At 50.4% G+C, this 18,321-nt stretch overlaps 1 protein-coding gene across 2 annotated transcripts; it reads left to right on the top strand.

Annotated features, from left to right (window-relative positions):
• Positions 1 to 1,455: 1,455 nt before the first annotated feature.
• TCN2 (transcobalamin 2) lies at positions 1,456 to 15,072 on the top strand. Of its 2 annotated transcripts, none has more exons than XM_036276774.1 (10): positions 1,456 to 1,525; positions 1,806 to 2,005; positions 4,950 to 5,142; positions 5,939 to 6,096; positions 7,885 to 8,046; positions 9,145 to 9,317; positions 9,420 to 9,606; positions 10,499 to 10,670; positions 11,958 to 12,073; positions 14,469 to 15,072. In XM_036276774.1, exons 2-10 carry the CDS (start codon positions 1,942 to 1,944, stop codon positions 14,528 to 14,530), a joined length of 1,287 nt encoding a protein of 428 aa, XP_036132667.1. In that variant the 5' UTR covers positions 1,456 to 1,525; positions 1,806 to 1,941; the 3' UTR covers positions 14,531 to 15,072. The 2 variants fall into 2 exon arrangements, with proteins under 2 accessions (XP_036132667.1, XP_036132668.1); XM_036276775.1 differs by having other exon boundaries at positions 1,803 to 2,005.
• The last annotated feature ends 3,249 nt before the right edge of the window (positions 15,073 to 18,321 follow it).

The raw sequence follows: 18,321 nt of genomic DNA, 5'->3' as shown, positions 1-18,321 counted from the left end.
TTTATGAGACCACCTTTGCATATGTAGTCCATCATGGATTGAAATGTTGTTATGCAGTATATGACTGTATGTATCTATATCTAAAGCTCGACTTGATAAGTCAGGCAGAAAAATAGGTTATCTTAAAAGAATGAACCTTGGCAATTTGCCATAAAATGATTGCAATAAAAAGCTTATTTGGAAACGATTAAGGTGTTTTAAGGGCTTCATATCTTCCCAAGTTAGGCTGGAAGGGAGCTTAGTTAGAATGCTCTTATCCAACTCTTTCAACTCACACAAGAAAAACTATTTCAAATATAGAGAGGTTAAGTGACCTGGCCAAGGTCACACAGCATGGCCAGAGTTAACTCTTGTACATTGATTCTCCTGTGGGGCTGTGCAGATGAGAAATCCTTTGTTTTCTCTCCTTGCTGAGATTTGTTTGTTTGTTTTTATCCTCACCCGAGGACATTTTTTGATATTTTGTTCAGATAGAGTGGGAGGGAGAGAGAGAGAGAGAAACATCGACATGAAAGGGACACATCAAATAGCTGCCACCCACACAACCCAACCAGGGCCAGGGACAAACCGCAACCAAGGCACATGCCCTTAGCGGGAACCGAACCCGGGTCTCTCAGGACCGCAGGTCGATGCTCTAACCGCTGAGCCAAACTAGCCAGGGCTCCTTGCTGAGATTTTTTTTAGGTTACTTTTCTTTTTTATCCTCACCCGAGGACATTTTTTTTCCATTTTTTTGTTCAGATAGAGTGGGAGGGAGAGAGAGAAAGAGAGAGAGAAACATCGACGTGAAAGGGACACATCGAGTGGTTGCCACCTGCACAACCCAACCAGGGCTGGGGACAAACTGCAACCAAGGTACATGCCCTTAGCGGGAACCAAACCCGGGTCTCTCTGGACCACAGGTCGATGCTCTAACCTCTGAGCCAAACTGGCCAGGGCTATTTTTCTTTTTCCTTTTCTTTTTTTAAATCCTCACCTGAGGATATTTTTCTATTGATTTTTAGATAGAGTGGAAAGGAGGGAGGGAGAGAAACAGAGAGAGAGAAAGAGAGAGAGACACACACATCGATGTGAGAGACACATTCATTGGTTGCCTCCCAAACAACTCCGACCAGGGCCAGGGATCGAACCTGCAACCCAGATACATGCCCTTGGTCGGGAATCGTACCCAAAACCCTTTTGTCCGTGGGCCAATGCTCTAACCGCTGAGCAAAACCAGCCACGGCTAGGTTATTTTTCTAGTCCTGACAAATAACCTTGCTACTCATGGCTTTGTGTCTCAAATGATTAAATTCTGTTTCTTAACTTGTTTTGTTTTGCCTCCAGGGTGCTCCCAGTTTTCCCGTTGGTTAAGGAAACTAGCCTGTCTGGTCCAGGTCCAACCAGCCCCACCCCTCTGGGCGGGCAGATAACAGCTGGCTCCAGCAGGCTCTCTCGCTCATGTGACCACCACGGCTCCCGGTTCTCCTCCCTGTCCCAGGCCTCTGTGGCCACTTCCAGGGGCTCCTTCTGTGAGGGGCAACAGGTAGGCACCCTAGCACTGCCGGTGCACTGCTGGAACAGTTGGGGGATACCAGACAGGCACAGTCAGACAGATTTGGGCAGATCCGATGGCGGGCTCTTCAGGCAGGACAGGACAGAATGTGGCTGGCTTCAAAACGTCTCACACCATCCCTACTTGCCCTCCCCCTCTCCTTGCTCCTACCTCCAGGAAGGCCACTCTGCCCTTCCTTCCTCTGTTCTTTGGCCTTCATTTCCCCTCAGCTACAGACCTTTTCCTCTTTCTGTCTCTGCTGACTTAGCAGCACGCTGCCAGACGCCGCCAAGAGATTAATCAGTGACAGAAAGCTGCGTCTTTCGGAGCAGTGACCAGCTGTGGTCAGGACAACCTCTGCAAGGCCAGCCCTAGGAGTCTGTCCTGCTCACCCACCTGCTGCTGCTATGGGGCACCTTGGGGCCCTCCTCTTCCTGCTGGCGGCCCTGGGGGCTCTCGCTGATATCTGCAGTAAGTAACTGGACCTACCCGTGCCTCTTTCCTCCCGGGTCCTTAGGAGGAAGGATCATCTTGTCCAAGCCCCTCATTATATAGCTGGGGAAACCGAGGTGCCAATGTGTCGGGGAGGAAACACTTATCTGCCTGCCTCTTTGGGCTCCCACAGCAGTTTGGGCTTAGCTGGACCTCAGTGTTTAGCACATTGCATTGAGAGTAATTGTATGTCTGATTCCCCACCGGACACAATGGCCTCCATTAATTCATTCATTTATTCATTCAATGAACATTGATTGAACCTCCCCTGTGACAGGTGTGGTGTTAGGATTTGGGAAAAGCACAAAGAGCAAGACAGATCCAGTCCCTGTCCTCCTAAAAATTCCGTTCTAGTGGAGGGACAGACAAAGGAAGTCAAGAGGCAAATCAGTGCTGTGTTTGTTTGGTGGCTGAGGTGAATGTCAAAGGAAGGCACAAAGGCCACCGATTCAGGGAGAAAGATTGGGGAAGGATTTCCAAGGGGCTGGGGGCAACAGGAGGAAAAGAAACTGGCAAGGAAAGGAGTGGGGGATAGGCAGAGGGAAGTGAGTATGGAGACCCTGGTGGGGAGATGATTCCCAGAGGGGCAGGGAGGCCATGGTGAGACGCTGGCATTATATTCCTTGTGCACCAGGGCCAGAACCCCTGGGGACTCTCAGGACCTGTCTGAGTCTGAGTGCACAGGCTTGGGGCTACCTGGGCGCTGGGGCCAGGCAGGAAACAGAAGCCAGGAAGGGAACCCTTTGAACTCCGGAGCCACCCACCGCTCTTCTTCCCTCTGTATTCTGCCCATAGCATTATGCTCAGCAATGCACTTTCACCACCAGGGTCTTTTGTGATCCTTGGAAAAACCAAGAGGCAGGTTCAGTCATGTCCAGATGACAGATGAAGCAGTCAAGGGTTGAAGGGGCCAGGCACCCAAGGTGCTCCAGCTTTCCAGGAATCTGGCTTTGCCAGGCTCAGTTCTCAGAACTCCAGGACAAGGTCTTGGGCACCAGAGCCTCCAGCTTGTGTTCCACAAGTGAAACCAGACCCCTTAGCTCTTGGCTCTTGGTTCCTGTCTAGACTGTCCCCAGGGGAGACCTGGGACTTGGTCCTCAACCTCAACTAATTGTGAACATTTTAGAAGTCCCCTTCCCATGGAGCCTGGAGAGCCCTGGAGATCCCTGGACTGGGTTTTTGGGTGCAGCTTGCTAGTCTGAGTCACTTAGTCACTCCCAGCCTTACTCCCTCACCTGCAAAATGGGCTAAGAATGCCCCAGCCTTCCTCCTTTGTGTGTGCCAGGATCCCATGCACCTGCTTTACCAGCTTAAAGCTTTGTGAAATTAGTAGGGATGCTGCACTAATGCCTGTACAAGGTGGGCTCCTGGGCTTCAGAATGTCAATGCCAGTATGCAGAGCTGAGCGGCCCAGTGAGCAGGAGCCTCCAGGGGGGAAGGGTGATGGCCCAGGGTCACTTTTATTACCCTGAGTGAATCTGCCTGGCTCCTTCCTTTTAATAAGGCTGTTTATAGCTCTAGCTTCTTTTCTTATCACTTCTAACCCCAGGGCTGACTCACCTACCGGAGGTCAGAGCCCAGGGTGGGGGCAGGGATTCCCTCACCATTTTGAAGAAAAGAGAGAGGGGAAGAGAATGACCAGAGAGACAGGCTGAGTGATATAGAGACTGAGCTAGTCAGAGAGAGAGAGAGAGAGAGAGAGAGAGAGAGAGAGAGAGAGAGATGGAGACAGACATACAGAAAGACCCTAAGAGATAGAAACGGGAAAAAGAGCAATTCCCACTCCCCCCATCCCACTTCCCCTACCTTCCTGCTCTCATAGCAACATGCACCTTTGACTTTGGGGAAAACAGTTGTAAGAAGGTAGGACCCAAACCAGAAGAGATGAGGCTGTGTGAGAGGAGCCCCAAGGCCCAGGAAGCTCTCTGCCTGGCAATTCCTTTGGGAGGGGCAGCCTTGCACAGTATCCTGGGACAGGGCACAGAGGACACAGCTGGAGCCCTGCAGTGACCTGGAGGCAGTAGATGAGGAGAAGTCCAAGGTGACTGCCAAGCCACTTGCTCAGCTCAGGTTCTTTTCCTAAGGAAGGAGGGTGGGCAGAGGTCGACATGGTCTGGGAAGTAGGTCAGCAGCCCCTGGAAAATACCCCTGAGACTTCCACTTCCTGGGTATTTTTGTATTTTAGTTACTTAGTTTTAGGTAAATCTCAAAGCACACAGATAAATGGTTGTAAACGTGATGGCTTTTTAACTATTCACCTCACCATTTCTGGTCCTCTTTGACTAAACAAAGGTGGCAGAAAAGGGCTATTTTGAGATCTGCACAGAGAAGTTCACCAAGCAGCCCCAGGTAGCCAGGGGGCAGTGGGCAGTGTTTTAAAATCAGATGTGTAACATGTTCTGCGTGTGGGTTGAAGTTTTTGTAAATGGGTAGAACGAGAGATCAGCAGTGTCAAAGGGCAGCGGCTTTGCAGATAGGTCCATCCTTGGCTCAGCAGCTTCATGTAAGACATGACTTTGAATGTTTGTTTCCTCATTTGTGCAAAGCAGTGACAGTACTTACATCAAGGGGCTGGCATGAGGACCAAATGAGGTCAGGTGTACCTGGGCCATACCACAGGGCTTGGCCTCCGGTCTTTCTGTCACCCATGATGGGCAAAGTAGTTGCCTGGCAACCAGCTTCCTCTACCCTCAGCCTACCACCCCTCCCTGGTCCACTCCAACCTCTGTTTTGGGATACCTGCTTTCCCCCTATTACCCTGCTGCCTTTAATTAGGCTAGATTTCCCCATACAAGTAGGGTATATTGTAGGTGGAGGTGGAGTGGGGACATTTATTCCTTGAAGAAGGTCCTGATAAGGTAAAATTATTTCCTTGCTGGTGGCCTGCCCCTACGACCTCATTTGGCTTGTTCTCTTTCCTAAGACATACCAGAGGTGGACCACAACCTAGTGCAGAGTCTAGGCCAGCACCTCTTGCCCTGGATGGACCAGCTCTCTGTGGAACATCTGAACCCCAGTATCTATGTGGGCCTGCGCCTCTCCAGCATGGAGGCTGGCACCAAGGAGGTCCTCTACCTACACAGCCTCAAGCTTGATTACCAGCAGAGCCTCCTGAGGTATTGTCACGCTCTCTCTTCTTTTTCCCCATGTCTTGCTCCACATCCTAAGAGACAGGAGACTTGCATTCTGGTTTGGGCCTGTCACTGCTTGGTTGGGAGACCTTAGACAAGTTTCATCTCCCTTGGGCCATTTTCCATCTGTTGAATGGAGTTGGTTTGACTAGACTGGAGATGCCAGTACAGAGTCCTTGTGCTGCTACTGAACCCTCCTGTACCTGAGGCAGACATCACTAATCCAGGACCACACTCTTCCATACTGAGCTCAGAAGCAGCAACTATGCTTCTATTCCATGCCTGGGGCAGAGATCACTGATTCATGACCACACTCTTCCATACTGAACTCAGAAGCAGCACATGACTTTGTGCTCTGTTTCTAGGGTGATTAATGGGAGGTCTATTCTGAGGTCCAGTGTGAGAATTTGAATGAGAGATGAAGGATCAGGAGCACCATGGAGCATTTCCTTCTTGAGAAGGGATGCAGGGCAGGGAGAAGAGAGAAAGGGTGAAGGGTGACCAAAATGATGGGGCAAGCACAGGTCATTTGGATGAAAGAACCCTCAGAGTTTGTCCTTGCATTTAATTTTTCATCTTTATGAAACATGTGTGGCATACACCTCACAACTTACATGGCTGACTATATCTACTTTGGGGAGGTTCTCGCAAATTTTCCAACTGCTAGGATTTTTTCCCACTTTGTAATGTTGGTCTGGGTTGCGGCCCAAGCCAGGCTTACCTGGGTGGCATTTTCTCCTGGAAGTGTTGTTAACTGGCTTTGTCCTATGCTTGCCTCCAGCGATGACAACAGTGACCTCCCAACCAAGCCATCCATGGGCCAGCTGGCTCTCTACATGCTTGCTCTCAAGGCCAACTGCGAGTTTGTTGGAGGTCACAAGGGAGACAGGCTGGTCTCACAGTTGAAACGGTTCCTGGAGGATGAGAAGAGGACCATTGGTGAGGGCACATAGTCTGCCAGGGGTGGGGCGGGCTAATCAGAATTTTTCATTTTCTCCCCAGGCTTCCTTTGTCCTCCATTCTACCTATCTCACTATCCACTTGGAGGCTGGGCCTGTCCCAGTAGTCATCCTTGATCAAGACTATCCTACACTCCACATGCACTCTGTCGGCAAGTTTTGCTGCTCAGCCACCAAGACTGATCTAACTATCCACCTCTGGAACAACAGCCCAGCCTTCTTATTACTTACTCCTCACCTTCTCCTGCTAACATTCCTGCCTCCTGACTTGACCCAGCACACACAGAGCGATCATTTTAAATATAAATCTGATCTTTAGTGCTTCTTAAACCCTGCAGGGGCTGCTCACTACTGGGTTCACAGCCCACAGGCCCCGCCTGTCTGCCATGTTCTGCTCTCTAGGCTCTGCCCATCCACTCTCTGGCTCACCAACTCACCCGTCCCTCCATGGGCTCCAGCCACACTGACCTTCTCTTTTTTTTTTTTTTCTATTTATTTATTTTTTTTTGTTACAGATATTTTACCTTTTTACCCCATTGGCACCCCCCACCCCACCCCCCCTCCACCCTGTCCCCGGCTTAGTTGTCCATGTCCATTGGTCATGCATACATGCAAATAAGTCCTGTGGTTTATCTCTTCCCACCCCCCCCCACCCCCCATCCCCTCTTCTGAGGGATGTCAGTCTGTGCCCCACTTCCATGTGTCTGGGTCTACTGTATTCCTCAGACTGTTATGTTCATTATATTCCGTATATAAGTGAGATCATGTGGTATTTGTCCTTCTCTGCTTGACTTCTTTCACTTAGGATAATACTTTCCAGGTCCCTCCATGTCGTCTCAAAGGATAAGAGATCTTTCTTTCTTACCGCTGCATAGTATTCCATTGTGTATATGTACCACAGCTTTTTTATCCATTCGTCTACTGGTGGACACTTGGGCTGTTTCCAGATCTTAGCTATTGTAAATAGTGCTGCTATGAACATGGGGGTACATATATTCTTCCTGATTGGTGTTTCAGGCTTCCTAGGGTATATTCCCAGCAGTGGGATCACTGGGTCAAATGGAAGTTCAATTTTTAATTTTTTGAGGTAGCACCATATTGTTTTCCATAGCGGCTGCACCAGTCTGCATTCCCACCAGCAGTGTATTAGAGTCCCCTTTTCTCCACACCCTCGCCAACACTTGTTGTTTGATGATTTGTTGATGGCGGCCATTCTGACAGGTGTGAGGTGATACCTCATTGTTGTTTTAATTTGCATCTCTCTGATGATTAGTGATGTTGAGCATTTCTTCATATGTCTCTTGCACACTGGCCTTCTCTTAGCTCCCCAGTCAGGGTCTCAATATATGTTCCCCGCATCTGGAAAGTTTCCCTCCCCTCCAGCTCTCTCCCACCTCACTCCCCAGCATCACTTCCTTGAAGATTCCTGCCCCAACTCCCCAGATACTCAAAGATCTCTGTTATACTGCACCATGGACCTCTATCCATGTTTCAGTTCTAATCGTGCTCTTGTGAGTGTGAATAGTATTATTGTTGGAGGCCCAAGCTGCACTGTGCCTGGCCTGTTGCCCTGTATTCCTACCTCCAAACACAAAGCCTGACATCTAGTGGGGCCTCAGCAAGTATGTGTTGAGGGAATGAAGGATCCCATGACCCAAAGGAGGGTATTGGAAAGTAGAGGCCATAGGGTCCTGTGTGTTGGTGGGACAGAGAGGTAACCCCTCAGGCCTGGTGTGACACCCTCACCCCTTGCTTTTCTCTCTCTTAGGGCACAATCACAAGGGCTACCCGCACTCCAGCTACTACCAGTACAGCCTGAGCATCCTGGCCTTGTGTGTCCACCAGAAGCGGGTCCATGACAGTGTGGTTGGCAAGCTTCTGTATGCTGTAGAACATGACCACCATCTCCTCCAGGGCCACCTCTCTGTGGGTGAGTGGGCAGATGCCGCAAGGCCAGGCTGGCGCTCCTCTAGCTCCAACCCCCAGCCCCAACTGAAGGCTTCTATCCTCTGGCCCCATGCTCCTGTCCTTGGGACCCCTGCCTATTGAGTCCACTAGGAGCAAAATGGCGAGGGCTTGTGTATGGTGCAGTGGCTGTGCCCAGCATTGGAGCTGGACTGGAATCCTGACCCAGCTCCATGGCACATTGTAGGACATCCTGGACAAGTCAGCTGGTCTTTCTGGTTCAGTTTCTCCTGTAAAATAACTTTCGAGCAGCATCTCGATAAAGCATGCCTTATAAGTAAAGAGCTTAGCATGATGCCTGGCATGGAGAAAGTTCTAGATATATAGCTGTGATTTATCATCGTATGAGCTGAGAAGCCTGAGACCTGGATCCTGGATCTGCTTCCTCACTGTGTGATCAGGGGCCTCCAGTGCCCTTTCTTGTCATTATAATTCAGGGCCTGGTCTGAGTGTGTGTGTGTGCCTCGCATAGGGTGGGATGGGATAGAGTAGGTTAGAGGGGTGGTTAGATGCCCAGAGAGAAGAAGGCAGCAGGGCCTCTGCCAGCAGGGACCTTGTTCTATCTCAGGAGCTTGTAGAAAAACCACTGTGGACACAATAAGTCACTTTGGGCATAGGAAAACTTAAAAACCCTCAGGGCCCAGTCAACTTCCTGGACCTATTAAACCAGACCACCTTGGGATGAATCCAGGTATCCAACCATTTAAAACTTGCCTGGTGATTCCAATGTGCAGGCAGGTTTGAGAATGAGTGACTTAGAATAAAGTCCTTTTGGATCTAGCTCCTCCAGTTTCTCCCTAACCTCTAACTACCAAACAGTAGACAGGGACAGGGAGACCAACCATCCCAGTTAGCTCAGGACTAAGGGGTTTCCCAGGACACTGGACTTACAGTGCCCAAACTGGGAAAGTCGTGGTCAAACTGAGCTGAATTGGTCCCCCTAGCTGGTAGAAACTTTCTAAGATGCTGATCTGACCATGTTGACTCTCTTCTTCAAGTCCTTCTGCCCATCCATTGCCCCTCCACCCTGCCTGGTCTGACCCCAATGTTCTGTTCCCTGCAGACACAGAGGCCATGGCGGGCTTGGCCTTCACCTGTCTAGAGCGCTCCAACCTCAACCCCAATCTGAGAAACAGGATCACCCTAGCCATCAGGATAGTGCAAGAGAAGATCCTGAAGGCTCAGACCCCAGAGGGCTACTTTGGGAATGTCTACAGCACCCCTCTGGCACTGCAGGTGAGAAAGAGTCTCTGGGACTGTGGTCCACCCTGGTGGCTCGTGGGAGATTTCTCCCTGCTAGTTGACTCACCTTCTCCTTCTCCTCCACTCTGTCGCCAGTTGTTGATGACCTCCCCTGTGCCTGGAGTGGAGCTAGGCACAGCATGCTTCAATGCAAGGGCTGCTCTGTTGACCAGTCTGCAGGATGGTGCTTTCCAGAATGTTCTCATGATTTCCCAGCTACTGCCTGTCCTAAACCACAAGAGCTATGTGGATCTCATCTCCCCAGACTGCCTGGCACCAAGAGGTAGTCACGCCTTTCACGGAAGCTCGGCTGTTTACAATCTGCAGGGCATTCATTGAAGTCTTCGTAGCCCAATGAGGGGTGGTTATTGTCCTGATTTGCTGAGTCAATAGAAGTTTGCAGGTGTGCATGGGACACACTGGCAGCTAAGATGTGGTTTTTTAGAAGCTCACATTGTGTGGAGGGAGACACCAAATGGAGAGCTCTGGGTGGGCCAGGAATCTCCAGCCCTTTTGCAATACCAAGTACAGAAATGTTTGAGTGAATGAATGAATGAATGAATGAATGGGGAGTGAGCATTTTGGTTAGCTCTTATTCATCGTAATGAGTCCCAATTAGCAGCTTGAATCAGGGCTTCCTCTGGGAGAGGAACTTGAGTTGGGAGTGGGATTTGCCAGTGGAAAAGAGAGGAGGAAGGGCAGAACAGAGAAGAGGCAACAAGAGCAAAGGCACAGAGGTGTAAAGACTGGAATTTGGATGAAGGGTCTTGCTAAAGAGGGGGGTCTGGGAGAATGAGCTGGAGTGGCAAGCAGAAGAATGAAAAGCAGAGGAGATCCTCAGAGAGAACAGGGGAGTGATATGAGCAGATGCATATTCTAGAAAGAGCCCTCTGGGGTGCTATCTAGCAGATAGATATGAGGGGGGATACTGGAGGCAGAGAAACCATTGAGGCGCCTGACCTTGGGTAGTTGGGGATGTGGGGGCAAAGGGACAGGGGTGGCCTGGGATGGCAGCCAGGTTTGAGACAAGCAGGTGGTGGTACTGTTGGCTGAGATGGGACCATATGGAAGGAGGAGGTCCTGATAGGTCACAGTGTCTTAAGGGAAGAAAGGAGGACTAACACCCAGGCTCCTTGCCCTCATACTAGCTGACATTTCTTCTCTCCTTGGTACAGTCATGTTGGAACCAGCTACAGTGCCCCCCTCACCAGGTCAAGTCTCAGAGGACATCTATGTCTTGCTGAAGGTCCCCAGTGTCTGGCCACCATACAGACACACCATCTCTGTCCCTGCTGGGTCCTCCTTGGAAGATGTCCTGAAGAAGGCCCAGGAGCTTGGAGAATTCATGTGAGACCCCCACCTCCCAGCCCTCACCCCATCCTAACCCACGTCCCTGAAATGGGATCATGCCTAAATAAGATGGGAATGTTTCTTGTGTTACCAATAGAGAATCTGGCCCAGAGTAGTTGAGCGCCTTCCATCAGGTCACCCAGACCCCAGACTTCTCTTCTAGAAAGATATGCCTCAGTTTGAGAGGGCCCCAATTTCTGTCTCCAGTTTGATTTCCCAAAGGAAAGCCTCCATCAGCCAGGGAGGGACCATAGATGGAGCCTTGGGGTCATCTGGGCCCAAGAAATTTCAGGCCAGAGAGACAGAGACAGAGAGATAAAGGGAAAAGAGAGATAAAGGAAGAACACAGTGTGCAGAGAGAAGTGTCCTGAGCAGCCATGTGACCCTGCCGCCACACACACACACACACACACACACACACACACACACACACAATGTTAGGGACCACATGGCCCCACAGAGTTAGGGAATGTCTGGGGAAAGGGGCTGCTCCATGGTACCCCCTAAAACAATACTTACCCTTTGCTTAAGTCATCCTGAATGGATTTCTGTTTCTTAAAACTATAAAAACCTTCCTTCTCTAAGACCAAGTATTCTGGAGAGAGAGGAGGGACATGGCCCATGGAGTTTTAAGAGGACCCTTTGGCTGTGGCGTCCAGATAAGTTGGAGAAATGCAAAGCTGGAGGCAAGGGGTTCAGGGTGGTGGTGTGAGTAAGGAGATTCTTAGTTGCAAGGACCAGAACTCTAACTCCAGCGCTCTCTGGTAATGAGGAGCACGGTGTATACAGAGTCAGAGAGAAGCCTGAGCAACCCAGCCACAAGAAGGGGAAGTGCCACTGAACCACAGAAACTTCCAGAACCAGGGATCCAGTGCTTCCACTGTGTGACTCTGTCCCCCATGTTCCAACTTCTCTCTGCACACTGGCTTCTCCCTCTCTCACTGGACATTGGCATTTTATATGTGATGTTGGCAGCTTTTGATTCTCACCCCTACAATATCAGCCCTCAGAGAGGGGCCAGCTGCTGGGTTGATAATGTAATAATAGGTGCTCCTTCCTGCAGGCCATGGTCATGGCCAGTACAGAGGGGATGAAGTCACCTGCATGGGCAGTATCAGTGGAGCTGGAGAGGAGGGGTGGAGGTGAGACCCATGGCAAGGTGACCCAGGAAGGGTTTGGCCAGCACTGGCCCTAAGTTCTTAGTGTGGGTGAGCTCCGCTTCTGCCCTTGGGTGAATGGAAGCAAAAGTCAGTGTTTTGCCCTCTTTGCCTGTCCCTTTGATAGGTATGAAACAGAAGCCTCCTTGTCAGGCCCTTACCTGACCTCTGTGATGGGGAAAAAGGCAGGGGAACGTGAGTTCTGGCAGCTTATCCAAGCCCCTGACATTCCGTTGCAGCAAGGTGAGTTGGTGGCTGGCCACCTCTGGATGTGTCCCTCACCCCAGCCCTGTCCCAGAAGTGAGGCTTCATCCACGCACCCCAGCTTTCCCCAGAACCGTCCTGGGCCCCAGCCTCAGATAATTGTTGTGCTCAAGTTTGCATAGTTTACTTAACTGAATTCTTAAGAATTTTAGTGTGACAACTCTAGGAAAGCAGATAGGTAAAAAAGAAGAAAATTCAAATCACCTGTAATTCACTACCCACAAATAACCCCTGTAAACTTTTGGTGTATTTTCTTCCAGATAGTTTTTAAATATGTAAGTTTGTCATTCATAAAAAATGGAGCCATACTCTATAGCAATGCTATCTGATAGAAATAAAATGTAAGCCCCACACGTACTTCTAAAATTTCTCGTTGGTGAAACTAATATTAATAATATAGTCTTATTTAACCCAGTATATCCAAAATATTCTCATTCCAGGATGAAGTCAATGTAAAATTATTAATGACATATTTTGCTTGCCCTTTTTTTTTTTTTTTTTAATCCTCATCGGAGGACATTTTTCCATTTTTCGTTCAGGTAGAGTGGGAGGGAGAGAGAGGAACAGAGAGAGAGAGAGAAACATCAATGTGAAAGGAACACATCGAGTGGCTGCCACCCGCACAACCGACCAGGGGGGGACAAACTGCAACCGAGGTACGCGCCCTTAGCGGGAACCGAACCCGGGTCTCTCAGGACCGCAGGCCGACGCTCTAACCGCTGAGCCAAACCGGCCAGGGCCCTTTTTTTTTTTAAAACTAAGATTTCACACGCTCAGTAGCCATGTGTGGTTAATGGCTAGCATATCAGATGGTGCAGCTGTATATACTGTGTATAATCTAATTTTTTCCATTCTTAATATATTACAGACATCTTTCTATGTTGGTATGTGTAGATTTTCCTATTTTTTTGTAATGGCCACATAGAATATGTTATCCAGGAGGGTGCTTTGGGCTGCAGCTAACAATAAATGCAGTACAAACTAGCTCCCACAGTTTGACAGCTGCTGGCCCTGTGACTGGAGTCCAGAGGGAGCGAGGATTTCAGGGCTGGTGTAACATGGGCTCCAGCCCACTTCCCTAGGACTCCACCACCCTTTTTTGGTTGGCTTCCTTCTCCAAAGAGGTTATGCTGTGTCTTCCCAGGGCTGTTCCCTTTTAGGATTGAGGAAACTCATCTGACTCCCCAGAAAACTTCTCCTGGTGTCTCAAAGGTGGAATGGGACAAAGGTGCATTCCTGGGCCCATCCCTCTTGCTAGAAGATGGTCCAGGTTCTGTGACCATTATTGGCTGGAGAGAAGAGATCACCACATGACTTGCTTAGACCAGTCAGGCCCACCCCAGTACTGGGTATTGCAACAAGGGGCATGGAGCAGGATGGGTAGACCTCTGGGTTGTCTCTAGTTTTATGTCTTATGCCCCAAACTGTCATGAGCATCCTTGTGCAGCAGCCCAGTCATCAAACAGACCCTTAACAGTCATCCATCCTGCTCCTGCTACCTGAACTTCTACCCAGCACTTACCATGTACCTGCCGTTGGGCCGAGTGCTTTATGGAAGGTGGGAGCTTTCTGAGAGAAAACCCCCCTAAGAAGCATTTTCTTTCCCTTCCTGGCTTCTGCACAGATTGATAAGTAAAACAAAAGGGTGGCAGATGAAGACCCCAGATCTGGCCTCTATTACTAATAAAGGCTGGACTGGAGGATGTAGCCTAGGGGACGAGCCCAGTGGACTCAGCCATGAGGCAGACATGGGCAGTTGTGTCCTCTACCTCCTGCACTCCTGGCCTTCTAGTCTAGCAGGGAGCCCACGCCCATGGGAAGAAGGAGAGCACAGTTATTGATATCCTTATTATCCCCATTTCAGAAATGGGGACACCAGCACTCACAGAGGTTAAATAATTTGCCCAGTGTCACACCCTAGTGAGGGACAGAACTGAAGCTTGAACCCAGGTGTCATGCTGGGCCTGGGTTGTCTCCAGAGAGCAAAGGCTGGTTCCTGGGAGACTTCACTTGTGGTCCTGCTTCTCCCTCCAGGTCACACTGAGCAAGTCCCTCTTCCTGACAGCCCCTCAGGGACTATGAAGACAGTGATCATCAAGTGTTGTCAGGGTCTCTGGTTCTTTTCACCCGGTGTTGTTTATCCAGTATGCTGTCCCTTACCCCTACCCTCTGGGGGATGCCCCACTGCTGTGGGCCTCAGGGATGTCACAACTGAGTTTAGAGTCTCTGCATTGGCTCTAGACAGCCCCCAGTTTCCTACCAGCAAGCCATGAGCAGATCTGACAGACACTTACCTCGGGGTGGAGGTCCAGAAGATGAGATGTGGGAGGGACACTTTGGCCTGTTAACACCCCTGCTCAACCTGTTTCTGCAGGCATTGCTGACTACAGACCCCAGAATGGAGAAACCATCGAGCTGAGGCTGGTTGTCTGGTAGCCACCCAGCTCACCTACCCCAGCTGCCTTGAACAATCTCTGTACCTCTACCCTACATCCAGACGTCCCTGTCACAGTCACATGCCTGACCCTGCTGCCACCTCATGTGCACTTGGAGGAATGTCCCCAGATCACGCAACCACCACCCTGTAGGGCTCCTAAGCCACTGCCTACCTGGGAGTAGGGAGCCAAGCACCTTCCCTGGGATGTCTGTCTGCCTGGGTCTGGCCTAGCCTGGACCTGCAGGCATCCGGTGAAGGCCAGTGTTAGTGTGAATGAAAGCATGAAGCATTTCCGACTCCTTAGCACAGAAGTCCGCTGGCCACTGGCATTGTGAGTACCGCCCACTCTGGGATTGGGGTGCTACAAGGAGACCTGTGGAGCCAGGAGCTGCATCCCTGAGCCCAGCTGTCCAGTCCACTGTCAGAGGCGGCCCCAGAGCTAGCTGTGCTATAGCAGCTGGTGAGGGCCCTGCAGGGCTGGTCAAAGCCTACCTTCGAAATGATTAAAGTGTTGATGATGCACATGCCCTAGCGTCCTGATGCCTCACTCTAGGAAGCAAGTGTAGCCACCGTGAGCAGAAGAAGGGGAGGTACCTCCGGGCAGGGAGCAGAGGAGGGTGGGTGAGTATTCTGGGTCCTGGGGGACACGATGCTGGCAGTGGCGACGTTGATTATTGTTTAGGGAGCATGTACTTGATAGACACTTTCTTGCATAACTCTGAGGTTATTGATATTGTTGTCATCTCTGCTTTACAGATAAGAAAACTGGCATTCAAAGAGAGAAAGTGACTCACCACAGTGTCAAGCATGATTTAGGAGACAGACAGACCTGGCCTCCTTCACTCAAACACTGAAAACTGGGGGCTGCAATGATTGTTATGATTACATGGCAGAGGCCAAATTTCAGAGGCCCAGGACCCTGGAGCCTGGGCTCTCACCCATGGCTTTTCCCCAATGCAGTCAGGACACCACTGCAGTCCTTGGCAGCCAGAGTGTGGGGACCCTGCCTCTCAGTAGGAAGGCCCTGGGCTCTGGGATGCCCTCTGGGAAGTGGGGTTTAAGCCAGGAAGGTGTCCTGCACACCCCACCCTACGGAAGTTAGGAAGAGGGCCTGCCATCGGAGGGCCCTCTGATTGGCAGCATGTCTGCCAGGTTTTACAGTGATAAGCACAGAGTCCTCAAAGCCACAGATTAAACAGGTGCCTCTCCCTAGAACACTACTTTCAAATATAAAGGGTCTGGGCAGGTAGAGGAAGCAGGCGATTTAGAGTCTTTTGTATTGAAACAAACATCAAAGTACTGGAAAGCCCAAATGAAAAAGCGGCCTCGGTCAAGGTGAATTGTCTGTGCCCAGTACCCAGAGCGCTCGTTCACTTGTCCTTTCTTTTGTTTTTTGTCCTCATCCAAGGACATTTTCCATTTTTTTTGTTCAGATAGAGTGGGGGAGAGAGAGAGAGAGAGAGAGAGAGAGAGAGAGAGAGAGAGAGAGAGAGAGAAAGAGAGAGAGAGAGAAACATCAACATGAAAGGGACACATAGAGTGGCTGCCACTTGCACAACCCAACCAGGGCCGGGGACAAACTGCAACTGAGGTACGTGCCCTTAGCGGGAACCGAACCCGGGTCTCTCTGGACCGCAGGCCGACGCTCTAACCACTGAGTCAAACTGGCCAGGGCCACTTGTCCTTTCTTAATCACCACCAGGGTTATTTTCAGAAAGATTCAGGACCTGCCCTGTGACTCCTCCCTTTACAACCCTGTCACAGAAGAGTGGACACTCAGAGAGGTGTGTAGCTTGCCTCAGGTCACACAGTCTGGAAGTAGCAGAGCCCAGATCCTCACCCACTGACCCCAGCCCTCAGCACCTGCTACTGCACCACCCTGCCACCTCTCCACCCCTTGAGACACAAACTGAGAAGACCACAGACCCTCCCATACGGGGAGAATGGCTGTGGCTGCTCTTAGGCCAGGTTAGAGATAGGATAAGGCAGCAAATATCGGGAACACCCCTGCCAGCCCCCCACACTGGGCTTTCAAGAGTCCATGAGCTGGGTATGATCCACCCTCCAGAGAGACTGTCATATTCAGGGCTGTTTGTCCATAAGGAACAGGAAGCTACTGAATCTTGCTCAAATTAAAGAATCTTTGCTAAAAAGACCCAACTTGTGGGCAGCAAAAAGCAGAAGGGAACTGGAAGTTGGGGCTCAGGTCTCTGTCACCTCCACTATCCTTAGGCCTTCTCCACGTCCTCATTCTCAGTCAGCTTCTTCGAGTGTGGTCCCAGCCGTGACTCTGCCCACTCAGTTCAAGTCCCTAGCCCCTCTTAATTTTCTTAATCTGTGTTCCAAAGCCTGGAGGGTTCTGACCAGCACAGCCCACCTATGGATACTGGGTCTAGTCTGGCACAATTGGCTGGGACCCTAAGAATGGATGTGAGTGAGAGAGCAGTCGTGTCTGGTACAGTCTGCTAAATAGAGGCCCTTTCTGGGGACAAAGGACCAGGATTGTGTCTAGCTTGTGTTTCGATCTGGATGACTCCAGAAAGAACACTTCCCCTCTCTCAGCCTGTTTCTTAACTCACAGGTATGGGATGGTGCCTTGGCTTACACAGCATGTTCATTCCTGTGAGCTCATCATAGAACACAGATAGGGAAAGTGAGGCCCCAGTAGTGAAGGAATTTGCCTAGGGACATGCACCAACAAGAGGGGAGGCCTGTCCCACAGCCTCTGTAGTCCAGTTGGGCTCTTTCCCACTCCCGGTGCCTCCCAGAGTCCCTCCCTGCATCACCTGCTTCTACAGCAGCAGCGTAGGCTCCCAAAGGGCAGCACTCAGATATGGGGCATTTGGGAGCCTGTGGACACGGGCAGGTGCTCTGGTATGTTCTGGGCTTTCCGGTGGAGCTCAGAGTGAGAGGAAGCCTCTCGATGCTCTCCATGAAGCTGGGCACCCCGACCCCCATTCTCCCACAAGGGAGAGCACAGGTTAAAAACTGGGGCTCTGGAGCCAGACAGACCTGGTCTAAATCCCTTGTTACAACCCTGGGCACCTTGATTCCTGTCCCCCACTGAGCTCTCTGTGGCACCTAGCTCCGGGAGTAACTGCAGAGTGGATGGGATGGAGCCTTCTGTCCCTGGCAGCCAGTTGTGTTATATCTTTCTGCACTTGGACCTTCTGGACTCCCATCTGGGATCATCTGCTGGGTCATCTGCTTTGGGTTCTGTCCTCAGCCTTCCTCCTGCCCCCACCCTGAAGTGTGCAGCTCTCTCCATCCCACCAAGGCACCCAGGCCTCATTTTGGTTCATCTTCATTCTTCATAGCCCACCCCTCACTAGGCAGGGCAGGTGGGAGCTACTTTGTGACAGTCTTGGAGGAGATGTGGACAGATTTTCACCACTCACCTCTCCTCACAAGTTCAGCTCTGAGAAGATTAGGGTATTTATTGTTTTTAAAAATTATTATTATGCCCTGGCAGATTTGGCTCAGAGAGTAGAGTGTTGGCCCTTGGACCAAAGACTTGCGGGTTTGATTCTGGTCAAGAGCACATACCTCGGTTTTGGTTTGTCTTCAACCCTGGTTGGGGTCATACAGGAGGCAACCAGTCAATGTATCCCTCTCACATCGATGTTTCTCTCTCTCCCTCTCTCTCACTGTATCTGAAGATAAACAGAAAAATATCCTCAGGTGAGGATTAAAAAAATCATTATTACTGTTTTTTTTATTAAAGGAAACTTATTGGAAAATGGACAGAATCCCACAAAGAATATAACCCTTAGGGGGCCCTGATTCCTCC

This window comes from Molossus molossus, unplaced genomic scaffold (genome assembly GCF_014108415.1).
Source record: "Molossus molossus isolate mMolMol1 unplaced genomic scaffold, mMolMol1.p scaffold_m16_p_22, whole genome shotgun sequence".
Classification (NCBI taxonomy): Eukaryota; Metazoa; Chordata; class Mammalia; order Chiroptera; family Molossidae; genus Molossus; species Molossus molossus.
Note: the sequence above shows the minus strand (reverse complement) of the source record. Positions and strands in the feature narration are given on the sequence as shown.

Excerpts from the sequence above, each read along its gene's own strand:
- TCN2 (XM_036276774.1), top strand. The coding sequence starts at position 1,942 with ATGGGGCACCTTGGGGCCCTCCTCTTCCTGCTGGCGGCCCTGGGGGCT. Across the intron at positions 6,097-7,884 it reads GGATGAGAAGAGGACCATTG|GGCACAATCACAAGGGCTAC; the intron begins GTGAGGGCACAT and ends TCTCTCTCTTAG. Across the intron at positions 12,074-14,468 it reads TGACATTCCGTTGCAGCAAG|GCATTGCTGACTACAGACCC; the intron begins GTGAGTTGGTGG and ends CTGTTTCTGCAG.